Consider the following 23,238-nt stretch of genomic DNA (forward strand, 5'->3'; position numbering starts at 1 on the left):
ACTTATATTATTAACTACAGGTTTGCCACCTGTATGCTGTTCGTTGTGTGAGCCCTTCTGCTGTCGTCGAAATTTCTAATAGTACTTCTAATACTAATCCCGCAGCTTGTGCTGCTTATGGTTCGGTCGCCGTTGTCGGGGTTGCCATCATTGTCGTCAATGGTGGTGGTAACAGCATCTCAAGGTGAATCAAAGCCAAAACCGATGGCACGATAGCCCTAAGATGGGATAAACTGGCTGAAGATGTATTGAGCTTGGGAGTCTGTGAACGAGGTCGCGATCAAAGAAGAGTTCGGCCTCTTCATCATTTGCTCGGATTCTCTTTCAAACCCTCGATGACACTATGTTCTTTCATATATTCCAGCACATCAGAGATCTCGTTTATGGCCATATTCTGCCGAGGTTGCTCAGTTCAGTCTGTGATCAACCCTTCGACTGCCTTGAAACTCCAGTTCGAGAAAGATTAATTGGTAGGAGGGGTCCTCATCTTTAGTAAATGTGCAGAAGTGTACCAGGCCAATTACACCAAACGCCTAATAAGAATAGAACCTAACAGTCGTTGCTTCTCTACGTAGAAGAAGGTGACAGATTGCACACATACAATTTTGAAGACCGGATTGCAAGTGCGAGCCTGTCTGGCACTTACAATGTAAGTATTGTGATTCGCACCACTCGATCCAACTCAGTCACTAGCATTGATAAACTACAAATGTAGGCTAACTTGTGACATACGACCATACCCACTGGAAAACTCGGGATCCCGTCCGCTCTCCCATAGATAAGCCAGTGAGGGCCAGACTAGTAGTTGGGTCGGTGACGACCAGCGAATCCCTGGTGTTGTATGTCCGTTTTTCTTTCTTTTCGACTTTTTGTCACCTTCTGTTTCGTTCCAGTGATTGATTCACCCTACTCCTTTTAACAATAATCTTGCACCCTTCTTTTGTTTATTTTGCCAAGTTGAGACCCCTCTTATATAGAATGTTGTCCTGAACTGTCGAGTGTACCAGTTAATGCAAAAGGAGTAGGAAGCCGAACCCCAAAGCCGAATGCTGTAATCTATACTTTCTGGAAGCTTTGAGGATCTGGAAGACGATAAATGTGGTGAAAGCATCGCAAGAATCAAACGCTTCCCGACGGTCTGTGATCACCGTCCCACTGGTGTGCATAAACGGATCTTCCAAGCGGAGGGAACCATCCTGCAGCAGTTCGCCCCACTTCGACTCTGCTCCTATATAGTATTCATTGGCCCTAATGTTATTTCCTCTCGAGCCGTTGGCACCGGTCAGAAACATACTACCCGCCTTGGATAATCCAGAAATCGTCTTGCTCAAGAAGAGGTAGAACTCCCAGGAATTCACGTCAATGCCGTTATATAAAATTCGGCAATGGTGATGGGAGCGGCGAGCGAGCTGCAGCTCAGAAGCACCGCCGCCATTTCCCAGCCCCAGTTGTCGCCCTTTGCAACCCGGGAAATATTGTTCTTCAAATCCTGTCCAGGATGAAAATGACGGTGAAGATAACTGAGATGTGTCGGGATATTCGTGGTAACCGTTAGTCCAGTTCTGTGGTTGATGTTGTCACATCAGGCAAAGGCCAAGTTCAGCGCATCCCTTCCTTCGTTTTCTGGTGAACTTGGAAGTTGAATCATCTTGAAAGGGGGGCGGAGGAAAGTCCGAAGAGGTGGTTGTAAATGAAGGGAATGAAGAAACCCAAATTGAAAGAAGAGTCGGAGCCTATTAACGGCACTAGAAATAGGTAGAGCTCGCATCCTCTAGCGCGTGATGCACCCTTAGAGAGTCTGTTAAACCGAGACCTTCCAAACAGATTAGGATGGGTCTCATTTGTAGTACCGACCTAACTTACACACCAGCATAACTTCCTCTTTCATGCATCCGTTGCTCATGCCGAGAGGCTATGTACATTACCTTTTTGACCGGCCATGACTTTCTTGACTCTACATCTTATAGCGTCAGGCCACAGTTCGCAAAACGTTTGTGTATTCGCAAGAAATATAAAAGCAGAGAAGATTCATCATTTATCATCAAGATACGAACGCCACAGACGCTCAGTCATATACAAACAGTCGATTTATATCCACATGCACGGTAGTGCTCAAGCATACCTACCATACCCCCTCTGCTGTTCCCTAAACGGCTCATACCTTCCATCCCCTCCTTGGCCCGGGAACTGTCCCTGACCCATAGGCTGTCCCATTGGCGGCTGCGGAGGTCCCCCTTGGTATGGCGGCGGTGGCCCTTGGTATTGCGGCGGTGGCGGCCCCGATTGCGAGGGCAACGGAACATGCCCGCCGTTCCTACCGCCGGCCCAGTTCCACCCCGCAGGATGCTGACCCATAACCGGCGACGGCGCCATCATCCTTGGTGGTGCCCTCCTCGACCTGTACCTCGCACGGCGACAACAGCTGCAGCAGCAGCTGATGAGGGAGATGAGAAGAAGACCGGCGATGACGCAGCCGACAGGGATAGCAATATTCTTGTTGTCTTTGAACCAGTCGAGGATCTGGTTGCTGAGCTTGGCGCCCTCGCAGATGCCGTTATGGCACTTGCCGCCACCCTCGCAAGGGGTGCCGTCGAGGAAGTACTGTGGAAGGGAGTAGCATTGGGCATTTCCGAACATTGGGCCCTCACAAGCAAGCGTGCAGCCCTCGTTGGAGCACGAAGTTGTTTGGTTGTGTGTGTCCTCGGTAGCCATGAACGTCTTGCATTGCTGGTCGCGCGAGGTACATTGTCCCTGAGAAAAGTTAGTTATGCAGTACAGAGAGTTTGATTCAAAAGCTGTCGTATAAACAAACGTACTGAAGCGCAGGTGAGCGAGTCGCCGCATGAAGTGCCGTCGTCGGCGGTCTTGTCAGCCGGGCAGGAGCCGCTAGTGCCGGAGCACTTCTCTTCTGGATCGCAAGGGCCAGTGCTGGCGCGGCAGACGGTTTCGGTGCCAGAAAACTGGCACTTATCGGTACAGCACTCTTCGTTGGCGGGGTCGCAGATGCTGTTGGTGGTGAACTTGCACGTCTTGGGATCGCAGCACGGGTTGTTTCCGCACCCTTCTTCGCCACCACAGTCACATTCCTCGCCGGCCTCGACGATGCCGTTGCCACATTGCTGACCGGTGATGGTGACAACGTCCTTATTGTTGGAGAGGCAGCTCATCCTCCCGGGGTTTCTGCCCAGAAAGCTGCATATGTTACCGATACTGCAGGCCGAGAAGGACGTAATGCGGTCGTCTGTGGACGGGTTCATGATGAACTGGGCGTTGGCATCGCAGGTGGTGGTTGAAAGGGGACAGCACTTGTTTTCTCCGGCGGAGCCGTCTGCGCATGTGTCTGGAAGGCAGTCGTGGACTGCACCAAAGGTATGACCCGACTCGTGAGCAAAGACCTGCCATTCGGTAGAGGTCTTGACGACAACATTTGCGCCCGCGACGGTTTCGTTGCCCTGGCTTTGCGTAGCGCCTCCTTGGCAGACCTGACCGAGCCAGGCGAGGCCAACGGCAGAACCAGTATTGCAGGTTGACAGCAAAGTCCAGTACGCGTTATTATCGTTGGATTTGCCGCGCCATCCAGAAAATTTCACAAGGCGGTCGGTGATTGTCGCACCGCTGCTGCAGGGCATATTGAAGGGCGCACTGTCAGGAGGCGTAGCCGGGCACTCCTTATCACTGATAGTCAAGTTCCGAATACCTAGAGAAATGCTAAAGGAGCTCTCGAAGAGCTGAGAAGCCTTATTAACCATGTCGATGACATTTTGCCTCAGAGATTCGGTCGAGTTGAATTTTTCCGTGTAGGTGCAGTCGGTAGCTATGCCAATCAGGGCAACCTTTTTCGAAGTCGGGCAACCGGCTGTAGAACCAATGCTGTTCAGCAGATTAACACCAGCGCCATTGCCACCTTGGGTTCCGTCCATTTGTCGTCCGAAAAGGGCCCTTGGACTGATAGCCCAGCGGCTATGATGCTCGAATACCTCCTCGGTCCACCGCAAGACTCCGTTGTTCTCGTCCCTATTCCAAAGCAGGTCGTTCGAGGCGCAAGAGCCCGTGCTCGCAGGATCACGCTTCTTCAGGTCGTCGTGTGCCGGCTTCTTGATGTCGGAATCCCGCCAGACAACCATGTACTCTTCATCCGCCTCCTCGATCTCCGGATCGCCTGGTATCATAGTTTGTCTGTAGTTGGTATTCGTCTGGATGTGATGGTCGACTCCGTTTACCCTGAAGGATCCTTGAAAAATAGGTCGGTCCCCATCCCTAAGGACATAGACTCGTGCCCATCCCGCCTGCCTCCAGTCTGCGTCCGTCATTCCCTCCCTTTGAACAAACGTGGTGCCCCTGAAAACCTTGTGCTCTTCCCTGGCAATAGGCTCAATCCTCTTGACCTTGCCATCGGGACCCAATATGTGTATTGTTGCATCGTCGGGAAGGATGTCATAGTTCGGTTCCAGAACGAAGCGAATCTTTTGTTGGCGATCGTGGAGGTAGAAGCTGAGGTCAAAGGTTGACTGAGAGTGCACTCGATGTGAGGGGGTGTGGATCACAGCATCGTCGACATGGCTAATGTACGATAAAGGGTTTCTCTCCGTCGAATGTGCTTAAGACCAGCTATGTCAACCAGATGGCAGTCGAATGGGGAGAAGATGGCGAACATACCTGTAGCAGATTGGACAAGCAGGCCAACGGCAGCAAATACGGCCGCGAAGACCTTGGAAACAAACATACTTCAGCTCTAAAAGATTATGTTCTTCTATACGCACCGCCCGTAGTCCATCGAAAAGATGCAAATCGAGTACTAGTTCTTGAAATGGACAAGAAACGAGCGAAATGGGAGTATCGTGGAAATGAATGCTATGTATGGTAAACCACAGACGATTCAAAACATGTGTACACCCGTATGCCAGGTCCTTCCCCGCTTGTTGCTTACTATTAGTCGATAGCTTCTAACAGGAGCTGTTGGCGGTGGATGTATAGAGGGAGAGGCGGGACCTGGAAGAACCAAACGGGGGGGAAATGGGAATGATCAACGTTTATGTTTCAGGATCAAAAGTCGACAGGTGCAAAAATGAATGGTGAAGAGAGGGAATGTCCAAAACTCTGACCTCCAAAATGCGCCCGTGTGGATGGGGAAGTTGGAAAAGGTGGTGGCAGTGCAAAGGTCCGTCGGAGTGGTTGCGTGAGCATCAATCAGCGCCGACAGCCGACGTAGCGAGCGAAAAGGGAGATGGGAGTCGACAGGAGGATACCGCCGTGTATGGTGGTCACCTACTGGTGGGTGTCTCAAACAGTAGAAGAAAACGACAACAACCCAAAAAGAGAGGCGGGAGGTCAGCAGGGACTTCCAGGAACCAGTCCATGAAGCGGGTCGAGGTGCTCGGTGGACAACAAAAAGAAGGGAGGCGGGAGACTGCAAAGTTCACGACCTATAATTGGTCGCCCAGCGCCTCAGCCAAGATGAGGCCAAGCACTTCACCTGGCTACCTAAGAACATTGACACGTCCTTGGCACTGTACGAGCGCCTGCAGTGCAGTCAGCAGTGAACTTGAACCGCCCGGCCGGGGTCCGAACATCATCACAGCAATGATTGCTGCTGCGGTAACATACCTCTAATACTAAGGAACAACCTACAACTGAATGGGGATGCGCCTCACTTCCCCGCACCACGGATCTCTTCTCAGCATTTATCAGCAACCTTTTTGACATAACATCATACACCTTTTTCATCACCCAAGCCACGGCCGCGCGTTCCTTAACAACACACACCCGAAAGAGAAGACAATGGATGTTATTTTTCTGTGGCTTCCCGACTGCGCCAGACTTGGTCTTGCCTCCGGTCTTGGTCCCAATTCACTTCCACTCGCGAACGCAACAACTTCCTTTCACTTATTCTATTCCCTACCGCCCAGACATCGTGCCCAGCTTGCTACGCGTGTACACTACGAGACAAGACATATCTGGCTGACAAATATACTGACATCTTTTTAATTTTCTTCTTCGAAGCGAGCGAATGAACGACCAAGTCTTGCAGTCTGAGCGAGATCCCTCGTTGAAATTCCCGAGAATCTCGGCATCGGTATCGACAACCCCGACATGGACAAAAAGGATTTCCGAGATTGAAGATCGAAATATCAAGACGGACATTCGTCAATCGACATTCTTCAACATCTACCGGATTTTGTAAATCCTAATTATGCCCGCTCGGTAGGTAGGGGATTGATCCACGACTTTGATGGTGGTTTACACCCACCCTGTTAGTCCGGGCCTTTCACTAGCCCAGCCCTGTGAAGCTGTGACGAATGACACCATTGTTTTACATATTTTTTTTCTCTTTTTCGTCGGGTCGTTTTTCCCTTGCCCTGTGTTTCAGATCTCGGACCTCCTGCGCCTACCAGTGAGGTTGCAGCACTAACAGGCACATGGTACAACACTTTTGATACCGGCAGTGAGGATGTCCGATACCTATGAGACGAACACAGGCTATGGGTACCTTTGCTGGGCAACTCATGTTATACATTACACCCATATCGAAGAAAGAAAAGAAAAGAACAGAAAAGAAAAGAAAAGAAAACCAAGAAGAAAGAGGACAAGGGCAACCAAAAAAAAAAAAAAAAAGGAAGAAAAATAAACCCCAATCGTCTCGGACGGGATTGGGCACATATCATACCGACTAGAATCGTATCGACATTGCACTACATACATATATTACCTAGCACACATTAGCTTCGCTGCTGACTGTGAGAGCCTAACCTATAAATAGACAGACCTATGTACGAACGACCTCCTAGTCCTCAACACCGAGTAAACGCTGTCTCGCCCCAGAGCATCATCATCATCATCATCATCATCATCATCATCATCGTGGAGAAGAACCTCGTTGTCGGGCGGGGATTTAAGCTTCCAAATCCATTACATGGATTTCAATCCCCACTGTTTTTCTACCCAACAATGATTAACTTTATCGCGTTTTCTTACAACTCCAACTCAAAACGTCAAGACCTAATCACTGTTCAACACTTGACATGCTTTTTGCTTGTTAATCCTGTGATACACGTATGCGTTGAAGGAACGAATCTTCTGCTCAGCCCTGCCACGACGCCAGTAAGCTGTAACGTAAGCCCTAGCTACCCAATGACCTGCCTAACCCGCTAGCCGTGGGAAAATCGCGGCTCCTGCGGAATCCTGCGCAATCGCCGTGATGCCTTTCACTGCGGTCAATTTCGGAATTGTACGTACAACGCCCCCGCGCTTGTTAGATAGGCTGTGCTATCCTGGGGTTTGCGTGAAGATACGTAGCGTATAGTTTGTAGATGGGTGGCGTAGGTGAGGCTCGTTCATGAGGCTGATATTGGAGAGATTGTTTCAGGGGTTTGTTTGTTTATTTTGATTATAGGCACTAGCCACCCCCTTAACGCCGACTGTGGTTGTTTACGTCTTTCTAGTGCCGCACCGGGAAAGGGGGTTGTTGACATCTTGTTGGGAGACATATCAAAGCCCTTGATAACTCTACCTCAAGAGACGGCAGAACGTTCTGCTGGCTAGTAAAACGGCACAACATGACGGCAAGGCAACGAGAAATGGTTCACGTGTTGCAATGAACGCAAACCAGTAATCTATTGATCTTTCCCCATAAGGTATCCAAGTACATGTGATAACCCAAGAAGATAGAAAGAAAACGACGCATACTTGTTAAAAAAAAGAGAGAGAAAAAAGGAAAAGAGTACCGTGATATGACGTACCAAAAAAACTAAAATAAAAAATAAAAACATCGCTCTTCTTTCAACAATGTGCCTGCCTGCTGAGGAGACATATAACGGACCAACTGACCGCGCGTCCTTCCCTGTGCAGAAGAAAGAACCCACTAGTGTTCCTCCTCCTCGCTTTCCTCTTCTTCTCCTTGACCTAAAACCGATACATAATCATTGCCGTTTGCCTTCCCTTTGCCCTTTTCCTGGACGTTTGACTACCACTACTGACACTGACTTGCAGCATACTAGTAGGCTAGCCCTTATGGTATATGAATCCCAAAATCCCATGCCCCATTCGAAATAAAGAAAAAAAGATTAAATAGGTTTATATGCTTTTTACTTCTTTGTTGGCGCTATATTCCTTTACTGGCGCTGCGCGTGGACGACATCGATGATCTTGGCAACGACGCTGGGATCGCTGAGCTATTTCCAGCTGTTAGTATCTTGCATGCAGTTATTCGGTTGGTAGACTGGAACTTACAGTAGTGATATCACCAAGCTGATCTTCCTCACCGGCAACGATCTTCCTTAGAATGCGGCGCATGATCTTGCCAGAGCGAGTCTTGGGAAGATCAGGAACGATGTAGATGGCCTTGGGAGCAGCGAAGGGCCCGATGCTGCGGCGGACCTGGAGCACGAACTCCTTGCGGAGAGCATCGTTGATCTGGGTACCCTCCTTGACGGCAACGAAGGCGTTGACGGCCTGGCCAGTGAGCTCGTCGGCAACACCAACGACAGCAGCCTCGGCAATGGAGTGATGCTCAATCAGAGCAGCCTCAATCTCGGCAGTGCTGAGACGGTGGCCACTAACGTTGACGACGTCGTCGACACGGCCGCGGATCCAGTAGAAGCCCTCGTAATCGCGGGCAGCACCGTCGCCCGTGAAGTAGTAGCCCTTGTACACATGGAGGTAGGTCTCCATGTAGCGCTTATGGGCACCCCAGACGGTGCGAGCCATGCTGGGCCAGGGCTGCTTGAAGGCCAAGACACCCTCAACGTTGTTGCCGTGGATCTCCTCGCCGGTAACAGGGTCGACAAGCGCGGGCTCGATACCGAAGAAGGGGAAAGAAGCGGAACCGGGCTTGGTGGGGGTAACACCGGCAAGGGGAGTGATGACGTTGGAGCCAGTCTCGGTCTGCCAGTAGGTGTCGCAAATCTGGGCGCGGCCCTTGCCGACAACATCATAGTACCACTTCCAGACCTCGGCGGCGATGGGCTCACCGACAGAGCCGAGAACACGGAGGTGCTTCATCTCGTTGCGAACGTGGTGGTCACCGGCGCGCTTCAGCAGGCGCAGGGCAGTGGGAGCAACGTAGAACTGAGTGACCTTGTGCTCCTCAATGATGTCCCAGTAGCGGGAGAAGTTGGGGTAGGCGGGGGTACCCTCGAAAACGACGGTAGAGACACCGAGCAAGAGCGGGGCGTAGAGGACATAGGTGTGACCGGTAATCCAGCCGACGTCACCACCGCAGAAATACCTGTCGCCGTCATGGATGTCGAAAACGTACTTGCCGGTCATGGCAGCACCGAGCAGGTAACCAGCGGTAGAGTGGGCAACTCCCTTGGGCTTGCCAGTGGAGCCAGAGGTGTAGAGAAGGAAGAGAGGATCCTCCGAGGCCATGGCCACAGGGGTGTAGTAAGCAGGGTACTTCTCAACCTCCTCGTGCCACCAGAGATCACGGCCGGGGGTCATGCTGATGTCGGCGCCGGTGCGCTTGTAGACGAGCACGTTGCGAACATCGGGGCACTGCTGGAGAGCCTCGTCGACGATCTTCTTGGTGCCAATCAGCTTGCCACCGCGCTTGCCCTCATCGGTGGTGATGACCACCTTGGACTGGGCATCGACGACACGGTCGCGGAGGGAGTCGGAGGAGAAGCCGGCGAAAACGACGGAGTGGATGGCGCCAATTCTGGTGCAAGCAAGCATGGCAACGATGGCCTCGGGAATCATGGGCAGGTAGATGGCGACGGTGTCTCCCTTGCGAACGCCCAAGTTGGTGAGGACATGGGCGAGCTTGGAGACCTCCCTGAGGAGCTCGCCATAGGTAACATTCCTTCCCTTACCGGGCTCGTCGGCCTCGTAGATGATGGCGACTCTGCTGGGGTCCTTGTGGGCGTGTCTGTCGACGCAGTTGTACGAGGCGTTGAGCTCGCCCTCTACGAACCAGGCGTTGTCACCGTTGGCGAGGGAACCGCTGTGGACAGTCTGGAAATCCTTGCTCCACGATAGGAGCTCGCGGGCGCGCTCAGCCCAGAACACGTTCGGCTCGGTGATGGACTGCTTGTACAGCTTCTGGTACTCCTCGAAGTCTGGCGCAAACTCGTGTGTTAGCACCAAGCACACAGGGATGAGATCAATGGCTCGGCCCGATATCCGATGAGCGTGTTGGACCAGATGAGGGGTTCGAGGACCCGACAGCTTGGAGTCGAACGCAGAGAAAAGGGGGAAATGCACGTAGCGTAGCAGTCGCCGAAAACCGGCGTGTCGCGAATGCTGCCTTGTGCGGGGGGAGGGACGGGAATAGCAAGGGGCCGGGGTAACCGAGTTTCTAGGGGGTTTACTCACTGGCAAGATGAGGTTTGCTTGGGTGGTCTGTGGTAGGTTATCCAGTTAGCTTTTTTTTTTCTTTGGCCTGAACTACCCGACTCCCTTGGTCCTAGGCGAGTTTTCCCGCAGTGCCAATAACTGGATCAACCCCAACAACTTTGGCTGGGGGCGGCATCCTCTATTGGTTGGTTACAATAATTCGAGTTGGAATCTGAAAGACATACTCTGAAGCATCTCCTTAGGGGGCTCTAAGAGAGAAAATTCCAGGGTTAGCAAATTGCCTGACTCAAGACCCTGCTGGCTGGTTCGGCGCAACTCCGCGGCCGGCCGAATCCCGTGTTGGAGCCTCCAATCTCCTGACGAGAGTCTCCCGAGCGCATTGCATCTCCTGACAGCCATGCTGTGCGGCCAATTGGGGGCTCTGAGGGGCTTCGGGACTTACGGAAGGTCTCATTAATGTGAGCCTCGGGCACTACTGCCCCGGCAGGAACTCTGCTACCAGACATGGTGACTGTAATGTGGTTGTTCTGGGCGGTAATGATAGATGGGTACTGGTGGTCGCACGCAATACCTTCCTGCGCTTCGCTGGAAAAGGATTGATCAGAGGTAGAAGCAGCTCTAACTAAGCAAGGCGGATTTGGTGCTGAAAAGGCTCGATTAAAGACGCAGGACAAGGCACAGCAGTGAGTGAACCACAGTGGCCAGCTGACAGGAGGCCAAGGCTTCGCAAAGCAAAGAGAGGAGATGAGGATAAAAGGGCAAGGAGGAAAAAGGAGAGGACAGCAGGCAGGTCAGGTTGGTATAGAGGTACAGCAGGCAGAAGGAAAGGACAGCGGGTTGGCAGGACGAGGGCCGACGCGCTTTTGTATTATGAGCACCTCCGAGCACCACTACCAAAACGAAGCATACCCGCCAGGATGGAGAAGGTCATGAAGAGCTGCATGGATAGAGGATGTAACCGTAAAGGATGGACGGATTGACTGACTACCACGCACACTGCTATCTAGGGTCGGACGTGTGGATAAGCTGGGCTGGCTCGGGATGGGGACTACTGTGGACTGTGGAGGGCCGCCAATGGCACCATTGGAAATTTGGGGCCATTGGGACCTGGACGGGACTTGGGTTGGGATGAGGGGTGTATCCCCGTCTGGACTCTGGAGGTTGTTTTGGTTCCAAACTGAAAGGGCTCCGCGGGTGACGGCCGAACCGGAGTCGCAGCGTCAGCGTACAACTACAGTCGGAGAGACATGCCCAGTAAGGTACCCGGTTACTGATTCTCCATCTGCCCGAGGATGGGTGACCATCCAACGGAACTCTGAACCCTACCTACCCACACTTCAGTAGATAATCATGACTTCCTTTGTGAGTGGGATGCTATCTCTGCAGAATGTCGCCTCAGGAGTTAAGAGTCCCGACCTAGGTGCCCCGCTTGGACTACCTCGTTAGTATTCAGTCGAGCCAGCCAATGGAAGGTCGAGACTATTCGCTACTTGCCGGAGCCCCGCGCTTTCCCGATTGGGCAAACTAACCCTTTGATCGGGCGAACCTTTTAATCACTTCGCTCTTGGCTGTGGAATGAACTGGAATTGTTCTACATGGACCGCATATACATATCCGAAGTGTGGTAGCAGCGTAGTGTACACCATATTGTAGGTAATTTGGGGCCAACAACAGACAGTTGGAAAAGGACTACTTTCATGCTGGGCTGGAGTCATTGGTGTACCCGGCCAAAAACGTTTGTGACCTTAATCGTAGTCTTTCATACCTAGTAGGAACTAGCATGGTGATAAGAAGCATTGATAGCTTTCTCAGTTTGCTTAATATGGGAAGAATCGACGTGACTGCAAGAGGTCATGCGTACCTACACAGCATAGGGAAGGTGACCCCAAGAATGGGAACCAATGTTGTTCAGACCCGGCAACCTACTTTACCCAGATGCCATGTCAGGTTTACAGTAGCGCACAATCGTACATGCCAGGTCCTACCTGGTTATCCCCTTGGCGCATGGTATGGCTGGTTTCCTCCCCGTTACGCACCGTAACGGGATCTTACACTAGTTTCTCGGGATTCTTTTGGACCCTGACCGTTACGCCGTCCATGTTAGTACGCAGTGTACGTGCTACGATGCGCCGCCGCCGTCCGTAATGCCCTGGTACCTCTAGACCCAAAGCCATATGGGGTGGGCAACGAAATTACGAGCCGCTAGCTCCTGAACACGTTGTACACTAGAAATCACCTATAAGTCTCCATGGTCGTATGGGAGGAGTTGTGAGGTGGCAGTGTAGGCTTGTCAGTAGAGTTTTAACAGTGGGGCCTTTCGCAACACCTCGTCCCTATCGGATTGAACCCTTGAGAGGTGTCGAATTTCAAATGTCTTCTGCTGTTGCCTTGCTTATATTGACTTTGGATCGGTAATGCACAGCTGCTGGTTTGTCGTATTCTCGTCAAGATTCGGTTGGTTCGGGTTTGTTTGGTCGATGATACTGTCCGCTGGGAAGTGCGGCTTGACGGGTGGCTGGAAGGACAGCACGGGCGCATCCGCGTCTTCGGCCAATTCGCCCACATGATTGGTCGCGAGTCATTTCATAGATGGCGTGCATCAGCGCTGCATACCGTCGGTTATTGCTAGGGGCCTGCTCAGGTATTCAGTTAAATCGGTACCGGGGGCAAAAGGGAGGTGAAGCCCAACTGCTTAGGGAATCAGCTGTTGATGGACAATGATACAAGCCTTGTAAGCAAGCCAGTAGAAATCCAAATCTTGGGGCCAGCTGATATTTTGAAGGTGGGCGGGACGGGCACGTCGGTAGAAGTATGCTCCTAAGGAGGTCAAATACGTGACGGCTGAGACGGATGTAAGGAGAAACCAAAGTTTCGGTTGGGATCCCGTCCCCGCAACGAATCCTCAACATTCCATGGTTCCCACAACGCAACCTCAACGGTACGAGTAAGGTACATACGTCTCCCGGCTGTAGCCAAGTGGTGAAATGGAGCCAGCATCCGTCGCATAGCGGCCTGTGCACGGTTCATAATAAGGCTCGAGTCCATCCGGCCAGTCAGTGCTCGTGCAATCTTGTCACAGAGCTTTACCCCACGCTGCCATGCTGCTCTTCCCCATCAACCCCACCGCTTAGTCTCGATGTAATCCACTTTCGAATAACCTCAACCAACCTAAAGACTGTCACTTCAAATGCACCGTATGCAGTTCCTTTGGATAAGCAGCTCTGCGGACGACGGACACCAAGATGATCACTACACGAATGCATCGAAATATCTCAAGCCGATGGCTCGCCACTGTAGTTGTCACCCAATGGTGATGACTTTCCGGTACCGGTTCGATAGGCTCGGCTGGGACCGCATAGAGATACGCTAGACAGGGTTAGGCTCACATTACACTACATACTGTAGTCAACCTTACGCGGAGGTTATAAGTACACTATCTCCTACGGACGACGAGCAAGATGCAACAGCGAGCTCGGGCTCGCATCGCAACGCGAGCCATCCTGTTATGGCCCCGCTGTCGCTCCCCTTTCCCCAGCCTCGCGTCATTAATATCGCGGGGCCGCTGTTAGTCTTGAGGATTGGCGCTGGGGTCCTTAACTCCAAGCACTTTCCCCGCAACATGGGAAGGGGGTGGCGAACCACTCACCGTTTCGTCTTAACTGCTGTGTCCTGTTAGTCCCGCAAGCTACCAGCCAAGGTCACGATTCTATCAATACCTACCCGGAAACAACTGTCTGTAGTCCAAATCATAATCACATCGACGTGTAGGTCAAGAGCCGTGATTTTATGGACATGGGCCCATCTGTGCCATCATTACCGGTTGGAATAGAGTTATCGCTGAAAGATAGGTACCGACGACTGATCGACGGCCAAGTTTCATCGCTCCTTGCGGTGTCACCAACTAGCGTATAGCGTATGGTACCCTTTGGTAACTCCACTCAAAGAAAACAAACACGGCAGGCCTTAGAAAACAGCGCCGGGGGTGGACGACGATGTATTACGGCCCTTGTATAGATACTCTGCTTACATTGTACGGACTCCAGGTCCTTGCTGACGTTACACTCCAAGCTTGTTATTTGAAATCGGCCTCGGAGCGTTAGAGTAAGCAGTGCTTACTTTCTCTACACTTTGCCTTTCATCCTTTATCAAATACATATGATAGCTACTTCTACGCCTTGAAAGAACATTCTCACACAGAATATTCGACACTCGAGGAAGGCACCCTCAGAACTGATCCAAGTTGTTTCACAGCTATTCTGGGAAACGTCGGTACGGACTTAGACCGAGTGTACGACTCCGTAACCCCGTGGTCCGGACGCCCGACCCCAATTTACTCCAGCTTTTTCTCTAACTGTTTCGGCGTTCTCAGTATGAGGCGGTCGCTCGACTCCTCTGGCTTTTCTCATTGGTAGCAAGTCAGGAGTTACGTCTCATTCATTTAAGGGTGAGCCATCTGTTGCAGAGAAAACCACGTTCTTACGGCGTTTTACAGTTTCGCAGACGGCAGGCCGCAGATCAAGGACGACAAGAAAACCAACCGGATCGACCGGGCGTCTCTGCCTTGACCCGGCCCCGGGTCCGGTAAACCGGTATCAGCGGAAAACAACCCCATTTCCTTAACACACCGACAAAGGACGTCTCAAAACGTTCTCAAAACGGGCTGTATTGGGTTTTCTTGGCTTATGTCACTGATACGGTGGGCAAACATACGTACTTACTGTTACGTATGTATGCGCCTACAGTACCTCGCCTGCCAAAGCAGTGTGGCGCTACTCAAAGATCACCGCGAACGAGATCACGATCCAGGTCATGCTTCGTTGGAAGTCGCAGGGAGCGAGGATGAGCCTTAGGGTCGCACCCGATCCGCTCCGTAGACCACTCCATCCTGTCGCCCGGCCGTTTGTCCAGGCCCTGTTTCGACCACTCCCGTTGGCCCCCGCGCACTCACTTTACCGAACTTTCCCAGATTGCGCCCCGGATGCGCCCAGCTTCTAGCTTCTAGCTTCACCTCCTCCTTCGGTCACGACTTGCACCGTTCTCGCCAAGCTCGGCTCTACACCAGGTACCATGTCTGCCTGTCGACCGCCCGACCGCCCGCCCGCCCGCCTTCACCATTTCCCAAGATTCCTACCCCAAAACTAACCTCCCATTCCCAAAACGGTTACAATCTTTCCCCCATCATCAGTACCAAACCATTGACAACGGACCCTACGTTAGGTATTCACGCACCCCGGATTTTGGTTTGCGTACCCCAGATCTGTGGTTCACGTGCGGGTGGTGTTTCAAACTGCCGAGAGTCTGTCTTATCTAAATTCGGCTCTTACACCGACCATCCTAACATATCATTCTTTTCCCCTTGCTCCTCATTCCTCTCATAGACTCGCTCAAGACAAACCTAAAAAAACAAATAAAAAAAAAAAAAAAAACTTCAGCATAGTGTAGACACAGGTGGTAAGCTCACTACATTCACATGTCTCAATCTTTTTTCTCTTCAATGCCTGTTCAGATATGGGTCGTATTCAATCCCGCCACTAAAAATCTGCAATGATGTCATGTAGTATATAGCATTGCGCTCTGGCTACCTACCTAATGGCTGCACAAGGTGGTGAGGTCTCAGGGTCGTCATCAACGTTCAACTCACCAGGTGTCAGAGTTCGACCCAGTTCGACTTTCAGGCTGTTCGAGTATATATATATATATATACTGACTATTTCCGCTAGTCGGGTCCCGACAACTTGTTAGGTGGTGCTAGAACGAAAACGAAAAAGCCCAGTACATATATGACCACTGTTTTTTTTTTTTTGTCTTTTTTTTCTATAAGCACTTGGGCCTGTTCTTTTCTTATGTATTGTGGCACCACATGCTGGTGTGCCGAACTCTGCCAAACATGAGGTACCTAAAAGATAATAACAACCCAATGCCAATTTTGACAACATCCGATTTACCCCCCCCGGCATCGGCGTGCCTCTTACTGGGCTATGATAGGCAAGTATACTACTCGCTGCGTCCCACTTGCAATTTTTTGCATACTCAATGGACTACCTGTGCATGTAATTTCCGGCTCGGGACTGCATATTCATCTCGATACCCGAAAAGTGAGATTTGTTATATATTGTGTAGTAGTGATTCCTATATAAAGGGCCCGGTGAGGCAGAGAATTAATAGTAAACAGCTGTACTATATAACCAACCGCCGAGACCTAAATAAATAGCAACGGTAACAGCTACAACTACCACTACAACTATTATAAAAAGGAATAAAGCTCGAAGAGTAACTTAAGACGATTAGGTAAACAATGCTACAATACATAACAAATAAAGAAGAGAGACTTAAAAAAAGAGGTAAAAGACTAAAAAGTACAAAAATATACAATACTAGAGATTCGCTAGTCGTTACCGACCCAACTACTAGTCTGGCCCTCAGTGTTCTTATTCATAGGAGCGGGAAGGATAGGAAACGGGTCTTTTAATTACGTAGTAGGGTTAAAAAATTAAACTACTAGCTCCTATACCTATATTATTTAGATGGAGGCATTATAGTAAATTGGGAAGTAGCGCTAAAATAATAAATATAATTAGGCAGATTACGAAAAAAGTTAACCGTCCTAATACTATGGCTAGATTTTTTATACAAGTAATACTAAGATTGTACTAGTTATGTATATATAAATAAGAGTATAGTAAGCGAATCTCTCGCTCTTGTCTTATTAGATTATAGTTTAGTAATTTACTAATAATAAACTAATTACAATCTCCTTTATATACTTACCTTAACCTACCTCCTTTATTTACCTATATTAGCCTACTTTCTTTATCTACTTATATTAATCTACCTCTTCCCCTCTATCCTAATATATTATAACTATAGTAGTTAGTTTGTAATACACTATAGGTACAACTGCCAACACCTTTATAAACGAGTTGATTAGCTGAAAGATATATATATGGGGCAGGGCTGCAGAATAAGAAGACGTTAAAGAACTAAACTACGAACAAATAAAATACTCGAGTCTTTTTTGAAAGAACTACTACTAATTAATTCCAATAATTCTTTAGCCTTACTAGGCTCTATAGCTGCCTACGTCCGGAGGTTTCCTCCGCTGCCCTCGCAACCTATCAAATTTCAAAGGTAGAGTCTAACTATCCTCTATTGAGGTCAACGGTCTAACTACGTTACTTAATTTTAACCTAATTTCCTTAGTATTACTAGTAGTAGGTAGTTTTGTTAATAGGGTATATAGAACCGTAATAAATTTAGTAAGAATTGTACCTATTCCTATTAGTAATTTAAATATTCTATTTATAGACTTAAGCTAGCTAATTGGGGAACCCAATAGCTAGGGCTGCGAAACAAAGTAATAGCAGCGTTAAGAGCGATAAGGCAACTATATTTCTAGGATTAGAAGCTAGTAGCCTCGAATACTATTTGCAATACATACGTACCCTATTTATAAGCCCGTTTTTTTACTTATCTACCTTAACTTACGTACATGCTTGAGGAACTAAGTAGATTAAGCCTATCATTTATTGTATTCTAATAATATTAAGAAACGCTAGTCTCTATTATATTAACCTCCGACGACAACCTCTAGCAGACCCGCCCTATAATTATATGGGTCTCCCCTCTTCGAACTTTTGTAAGAGGAGGTCTGTTATTGTTTTGCGCAAAAACGCCGTCGGCTGCAGAAACTCCTATACAAACTTCCGATTTTCTTTTTATATATTCCTTTATAATAAAATAAAGAAAAATAGTAAAAATGTGAATAAATTACTTAGAGAATAGTTTTCTTAAGCTCTTTCTAAATATATAATTCTTATAATGTTCGGACTATCCGTTAAAGTAATGTAACCCTAAAGACAAACCTTCGTCAGTTGCAATTGCTTTTAAGGTTTTGGATACTCCTTAGTTTTAACTTTATTAGTAAGTGTATAGTTATGAAAAATATATGCTGAGAATGGCCTCAATAAGGCGGTTCCAATAGTACTATTCTTATAGCGCCCGGACCACCCGGTTGAAGTAGTATAACCTCGAGAGGGTAGTATTTTATTTTCCTACTTTTAGATTTCTTTTATTTTTAACCTCAATATTAATGTATTGAGTAAGATATTTATATAGGGAGGATGACCTTGATAAGACGGTTCTAATGGTACTACTTTTATAAAGTTCAGACTACCTATTAAAGTAATGCAGCCTTGAGGGGGTAAAAGCTTTAAAGTTCAAAGCCTTGCATCTTAATGAATATTAGTCATATAGGAAAATTAAGACTATTATTAGAACTACAATAGAAAGATTCATATAAAAAGTAATTCTTTTTATCTTTACTAGTTTTATTAGATTTTTAATAAATAATAATACTTGGTTATTCTTTTGCAGCCGACGGCCAAAAAGCGCAAAACAGGTTTAGACCTGCTACCGTAGAAACGGGTAGGGTGGGGTGGTTTTGGAAGTATAAGTCTGACTGAGACTAAAGAAATGCTAATACTATATACGAAGCCTAGAGGCCACCACGCGTATTATAACTACTTTAAGTATAGCTTTAAGCCAAGCGCCTCGCTATCGCTACCCCTATATACTAGGGGTTAAGTGAACGGACAGTATAGCGGGATAGCTTTAAGCCTAGGTAGGGGCCTATATTAGCAACCCCTGCCCCCTAGTATACTTGTATAGGGGCTTGGCTTGAAGCGAGGCTGGAAGCCTTAATATTAAAACAAACGCTACCTAAAGTGAACCCTCTAGTTGCCTTTTTAGTATATCTTTTATTGTAGTATTAAAATTGCATTTAATCCTTAAAAGACGAAACGTTAATGTAGTACGCTGATATTAGGCTTAATTTATAGAACGTCGCCAATCCTACAAAAGAAAAGAGAATGTGTTACGCCTTTCTAAGGTAGTAAAATAAGCTTTTAATAGCTGCTATTATAGAATAATGATTGGTTAACAGGGCTCTCTTAAGGGATAGCTCGATATTATTTTATATAGGCTACCTTGGCGTTAGTTAGCCGGCTAAGCCCTTTTAGGCCAGACGCTACTTTTACAGTAGTATTAGGTATAAACCTCCGGCTTCGGTGCTGGGGCTCCCTCCTATAGCTCTGTATTAATACTAAACGTCCTCGGTAGTCATATGAGCTCTATATAGACATTCCATCACTCCCTATATCTATCAGTACCTACCTTTTACCTATAGTACCACAACGACAACCTGCACCTACTCTCGTCATTATCGCAACCGGTCCCAGTCTTACTTTAAATACATTTAGTCTAGAACTTAGCTATATATCTAGGTCGCTATATTATTAAATCGACTGAATGTATTCCAAGTTTCTAGTATTCTAATAAATAGCGATGCCGAAAACTCAATTTAGTAGAATGTAGAAGCGTTTCTCTTTAAATTTATCTAAAATAAGTTTTAGGATTACAAGCGCGGGTAAATCGAGCTAGATATTTAGATTATATCTTCCTATATTGTTTCTAGTAATACCGTTAATACCCTGGTTGAATTTTTACTTATAGAATCTGAATTCTTGAAGGAGGTCCTTAATAATTGAGAATCCAACTTATAAATTCTAAAGAGAGTAAATAGTAAGAGGATTATTATTTATTTTAATCTATATTTCGCTAGCCTTATATAATTATACCCTACGCCTCCTAATTAGAGTATTACTATCGAATAAATTATACTCTTACTACGTTTGGTTCTTTCGGCTTCTAATTGGGTAAGCGTACTAACGTGGATAAAATCTATATAGTATTATCGCTATTACTAGTCTAGGTAAATACTTATATAGCTCCTAAAGGAGTCGAATTGGCCCCGAGATGTAATTGTATGATTTTTTATTCGAAGATATACCCTATTGCCGAATAATAATATACGGATATAACTCACAGCTTTTGAAACGAGGCGTTGAGAAAGTAAAGGACTACTGATGCTATTTTTTAGAAGAAATTATTATTGCTAGAGATTCGGAGGAGGTAAGAATTTGGAAAATATTTTTCTAAAGCACTTTATACTACTCTTTCTCATCCCTACTACTAATTAAATTATATTATAATTGTACTAGAGGCCAATCGTATTTATTTGTTATAGTTTTAAGGGTATTATACTTATTAAGGTTTATTATACATATTATTGAAAAATTTTTTACTATGTATATAGATTAATATAGTATGTATCTATTACTTTAGGCCTTAGTCCATACTAAGTTGACCTATAATACTAATGTAGATATAGAAGCTTTGAATAAAGCTACCTACGGCATCTTTTTCCTAAGCGTTCCCTATAGGGGACTCTAGGTAGACGATATACTGGATATGCTTAGAGCTATCTACCCGAATTATCTATAGGAGGAACTTGTAAAGTAGTTCTAAGTAGATTCCCTATTATTAAAGACCTAGTTGGATAGATTCAAAAATTTTTACTATAACTATAAGTTAATAAGTTTCTATAAGCTTAACCAAATAAGAGAGTTTGAGCAGGTAAGTAACAACTAGTGTCTATAAATATTTACGAAGCGTAGGGGGTAGCTTTTTCTTGTATACTATTTTTCAATCCCTAATTAGTTTATTCTCTTACCCTCTAATACATTCAAATTTCTCCTCCGCTCATTACCTTTGTACAAATATACCTCTCGTCTATTATTTTTCCCCCTTTCTTATCCGTTTTTCTATTTCTTTATTAATCCCTATCTCATTCTTCTTTATACTTACTTATCTAACATAGGACGTAGCCTTAGGGCAATTTGGAAGAAGCGGCCAGTTTAGAACTACTGTGATATCCGAATCTACAATGCTCTAGCTGCTAGATAGTAAAGAGAAGAAGTTCGGCTTTCCCACTAACCATTCTAATATTGCGAAATTCAACAAGAGGTACTCTAGTCCTTATAAGATTGCGATTCGTTATTTAAATATCTTCGAGAAGGATTCACAAGAGGTGGTACGGAGAAGATTTGGGAGCAGTAAACTACTTCAACCGGAGTACGTAACATTATAAGCTTAGTATAAAAGTTAGTACGCTCTCTAGGTTTTAATTATAGTTTTACCCCGAGTCTTATATAGATCTTTCCTGATTCGTATAAACGAATGCTAATATATTATATTTAATCTCGAAAGTAAGTATTATATATATCCTAAAGCTTAATCCTTACAATATAAAAAGGCCCTAGTCTGTCTACAATTCTAGTTTGGGGTCTTAGTATAATAATAACGCTACCGGTACTCAATATAACTACAATTACTATAGACGTAGGTTTCTACTACGGGTAATAATAGTATAGGCTTATACTAACATCTTATAGCTTTTTACTCTAGAACTAATTAAGAACCTAAGTGCTTCAAATGTAAGAAGCAAGGTCAATATACTAATTCCTTACTACGTCTTTATTAAAACAAACTGGAATAGATACAATGTTAGAGAAGGACTAGTAATATCTAAAGTACGTACGCTTTACCAATCCTCGCTATAATAAAATCCGTATCGAATAGACTAAAGATAGCCTTTTGCTAGACTTGTATCGTTAGGTCCTTAATAACGCTAATTTTTAGTAATAGTGTACCTACCTATAACATCGATTATTATAGATTAAGGGCGACCTTAGTAAAAGGAAGACTATATTATTGTGCAGTATTATTAATAAGTTGGATTAAGGCAAAACTACCGACGTATACTATTATAATATAGCCTACTTCTTCTACTAGGCTACTGACTCTTGTATTAATAATATAGCTACTATATTACGCAGCCTAATCTACTTAATTAGCGAGCAGCAGCTATCTATCTTCTTATATATACAGAAGGAGTATAATTATATAGGTAAGAACCTTTTTAAAAATGTAAATATATAGGTTACCCTATTAAAAGTTTTTACTAATATTTTATAAGACTCGAGCTTCCAAACGACCTACCTAATTATTAATATACTTAATAAGTATATTAAAGATCGGTTACAGCTTCTTAATTTAATTGCCTAGTAATTATTTACACTTTCTTTAGTTAAGTAGATTATTTCGAGTTGAAATTGGCTGTAAATTGAAGAATAATTAGAAATAACTACGGCTAATTTAAAAATCTCCCTAGAACTAAATGCGGAATCTATTATAATACTTATTAATATATTTATCCTATATAAAGTAAATTAATTAGAAAGGCTGAAGAAATATAATTAAACTATGAAAAAGGTCGTTCAAGACTATTTACGCTCTAACGCGCAGGATATATTTCTCTAGGTAGCGTTAGTCTATTAAACGCTTATAGGTCCGGAGGTTAAGAAATAAAATACTGAAGAAGTCCTACGTAAATTTCTACCTAGATTAGATACTTTATACGTATGAATAAAATAGAATATAAGCCTATCCTAATATTTTAATTTCCATACGCGTATATTTACTATTACCGCTATTATTTATTGACTAATTAACTTTTAAGAATTAATTATTCGTGGCAAAATACCTGATATTATTTATAATAATTTCGAATCTCTAAAAGAAATTATAAAACTTTACGGTTTATTTCTAATGATACGAGAATAAATTATTTATTTTATTTACTAATTAGCTAAGGACTTTCTACTTAATAATGCCTTTAATAAAATTAGTAATTAAGTTTCTTAAGAGACGTTTAAGTAGATTTTTCCTTCTAGAAAAGAAGATATAAACTATACTATCTTTTCGAAGTTATTTAATACTATGTCTATAATACTACGACGCGATATATATAATTTAAGGGTACTAGGATTTCCGAATGATAAGGTCTAAGTACCGGACTTGGACCTGCTAGTAACAGTGCGGTACTCGTATGTCTACTAGATTAATTACCTATACGATTTAGTTTCTAATACGAATATAAATTAGAATAATCTTTTATAAAACAACGGGGTTATTTATATATTCCTTAAGACGAAGTACTTTTACTAACTAAAAACTTTAAATCTATTTCAAATTATATCTACGGGC

General features: G+C 45.8%; 2 protein-coding genes across 2 annotated transcripts; both read right to left on the reverse strand.

Annotated features, from left to right (window-relative positions):
- Window positions 1–2,017: 2,017 nt before the first annotated feature.
- On the reverse strand, window positions 2,018–5,357 carry NEUTE1DRAFT_123209 (uncharacterized protein; the record flags this gene model as incomplete). The annotated part of the gene is made up of 5 exons (XM_009854005.1): window positions 2,018–2,751; window positions 2,817–4,560; window positions 4,657–4,851; window positions 5,103–5,268; window positions 5,309–5,357. The coding sequence occupies 5 exons, from the start codon at window positions 5,355–5,357 to the stop codon at window positions 2,113–2,115; spliced, it is 2,793 nt and encodes a 930-aa protein (XP_009852307.1).
- A 2,211-nt stretch (window positions 5,358–7,568) lies between these two features.
- On the reverse strand, window positions 7,569–11,080 carry NEUTE1DRAFT_84228 (acetyl-CoA synthetase; the record flags this gene model as incomplete). The annotated part of the gene is made up of 5 exons (XM_009854006.1): window positions 7,569–8,168; window positions 8,227–10,055; window positions 10,312–10,338; window positions 10,518–10,541; window positions 10,736–11,080. 5 exons carry the CDS (start codon window positions 10,797–10,799, stop codon window positions 8,109–8,111), a joined length of 2,004 nt encoding a protein of 667 aa, XP_009852308.1.
- Between the last annotated feature and the right edge of the window lie 12,158 nt (window positions 11,081–23,238).

The sequence above is a fragment of the Neurospora tetrasperma genome (genome assembly GCF_000213175.1).
Source record: "Neurospora tetrasperma FGSC 2508 unplaced genomic scaffold NEUTE1scaffold_4, whole genome shotgun sequence".
In the NCBI taxonomy this organism is placed as follows: Eukaryota; Fungi; Ascomycota; class Sordariomycetes; order Sordariales; family Sordariaceae; genus Neurospora; species Neurospora tetrasperma.